This window comes from Lycium ferocissimum, chromosome 11 (assembly GCF_029784015.1).
Source record: "Lycium ferocissimum isolate CSIRO_LF1 chromosome 11, AGI_CSIRO_Lferr_CH_V1, whole genome shotgun sequence".
Taxonomy (NCBI): Eukaryota; Viridiplantae; Streptophyta; class Magnoliopsida; order Solanales; family Solanaceae; genus Lycium; species Lycium ferocissimum.
In genome coordinates, this window is record NC_081352.1 from 35,072,890 (window position 1) to 35,074,439 (window position 1,550).

Genomic DNA, 1,550 nt, shown 5'->3' on the forward strand with positions numbered 1-1,550 from the left:
CAGGAATAGAAGACAAAAATACTATACATGTAATATACTAACTAGATTCGTTTAGTATGCTTTTCACCTTAGGCTCTTACAAAATCACCTTTCACAAAATCAGTGTAGTGTACATATATGGAAAGTTGAAAGAATGAATGTTTAGCTCATCATGCTCCTACAAATTTTTCCAAAATCCTAATGCTTCTGTAAGATTTATACTCCTGAGAACTTTTACAAAACTGTCTGATTTCCACTGTCATCAGTACTAGGACTACGTTGTCTTTTACGTTCAGAATCACCCCATATTTGCTTACACCAGTTGAAGATTTCTTCATCAATGGGTTGGTCGAAATTATCTCTTTCCGTTTCCCTAAGAAGATTGAACTTTTCCTGAAATGATACGATCTTTTCCGCCACTTTCAATTGGGGGATCTTTAAGCTTGGAATTGCATTCTTGATGTGGAGGTATAGATTTTCGGAGTGTGGATTTCGGAAATCGCCACTTGTATTTTCACACTTGTAGTCATAGATGGACTCTAAAATCGCCAAATCCAGATGATGATCATCTTCTTCTTCATAGTCGTCGTCTTCATTTTCTTCTTGATTTTCATCAGTTCCTCTGTTCTCTTCTTCGCCATCATCATCATCATCATCATCATCTTGATTACCACTTTGATCATTTTGTTCTGATTCTTGATTTCCACTTTGATCATTTTGTTCTGATTCTTCATGATTTTCACTTTCCCCTGTTTCTTCTTCCTCTGTTTCTTCGGTTTCATCTTCTTCTTCTTCTCCATTGTAGTTTTCATGATTTCCAAACTCGTCTTTTCGTCCTTCATTCTCTTTTTGTTCATCTAGTTCAGATTCTTGATTTCCATTCTCTCTATCATGCTCTTTTTGCCCTTCGTCTATTACAGTTCCTTCATCAGTACTAGGACTGCTTAGACTTTTACGTTCATCCAATGCGAAGACGGTGCAATTAGTTGAACAAGAATCAGAGATAGTCACAACTTCTTTCTTCACAATTTCACAGAATGACTCGTCACATAGTTCATCCTTTGCTTCTTCTCCATTGTTGTTTTCTTGATTTCCACTCTCTTCTTTTTCTTCTTCTTCTTCATCAATACTAAGACTGCGTAGTCTTTTACGTTCAAAATTCAAAGTGAAGACAGTGGAATTAGTTGAACAAGCATTAGAGACAGTAACAACAGCTTCTTCTTTCTTGATAATTTGACTAAATGACTCGGCACATTGTAGATTATTATTTCTGTCGATTTGATGTGGATGTGAAGGAGGATCAGTAATTAGTGATGATGTAATTGAAGATGATGACGAAATTGGGTCTTCCATTTTTGCAGAGAAAATATTTTGAGTGCAAAACTGAAAGAAAAAGGAGTAATGATTTTGCACTTTGTTTCGAATATAAAGTGACTGAAGAGACGGTTAACCGCCGCTATATAAATAAAATTAATTTTACTTCTAAACCCTGATAGGTATGATCTGATCACAGTCAAAAGGTTATCTAACAAGATTGGTTTAACTTTTTTACTGCTGTATATTTTGTAGAC

The 1,550-nt window shown here is 35.2% G+C and overlaps 1 protein-coding gene across 1 annotated transcript; it reads right to left on the reverse strand.

Moving 5' to 3' along the window:
• Positions 1-213: 213 nt before the first annotated feature.
• On the reverse strand, positions 214-1,332 carry LOC132038280 (uncharacterized). Its single transcript, XM_059428967.1, has 3 exons — positions 1,153-1,332; positions 651-999; positions 214-518 (listed from the first exon to the last, which is right to left on the reverse strand). The coding sequence occupies exons 1-3, from the start codon at positions 1,330-1,332 to the stop codon at positions 214-216; spliced, it is 834 nt and encodes a 277-aa protein (XP_059284950.1).
• Positions 1,333-1,550: the final 218 nt, after the last annotated feature.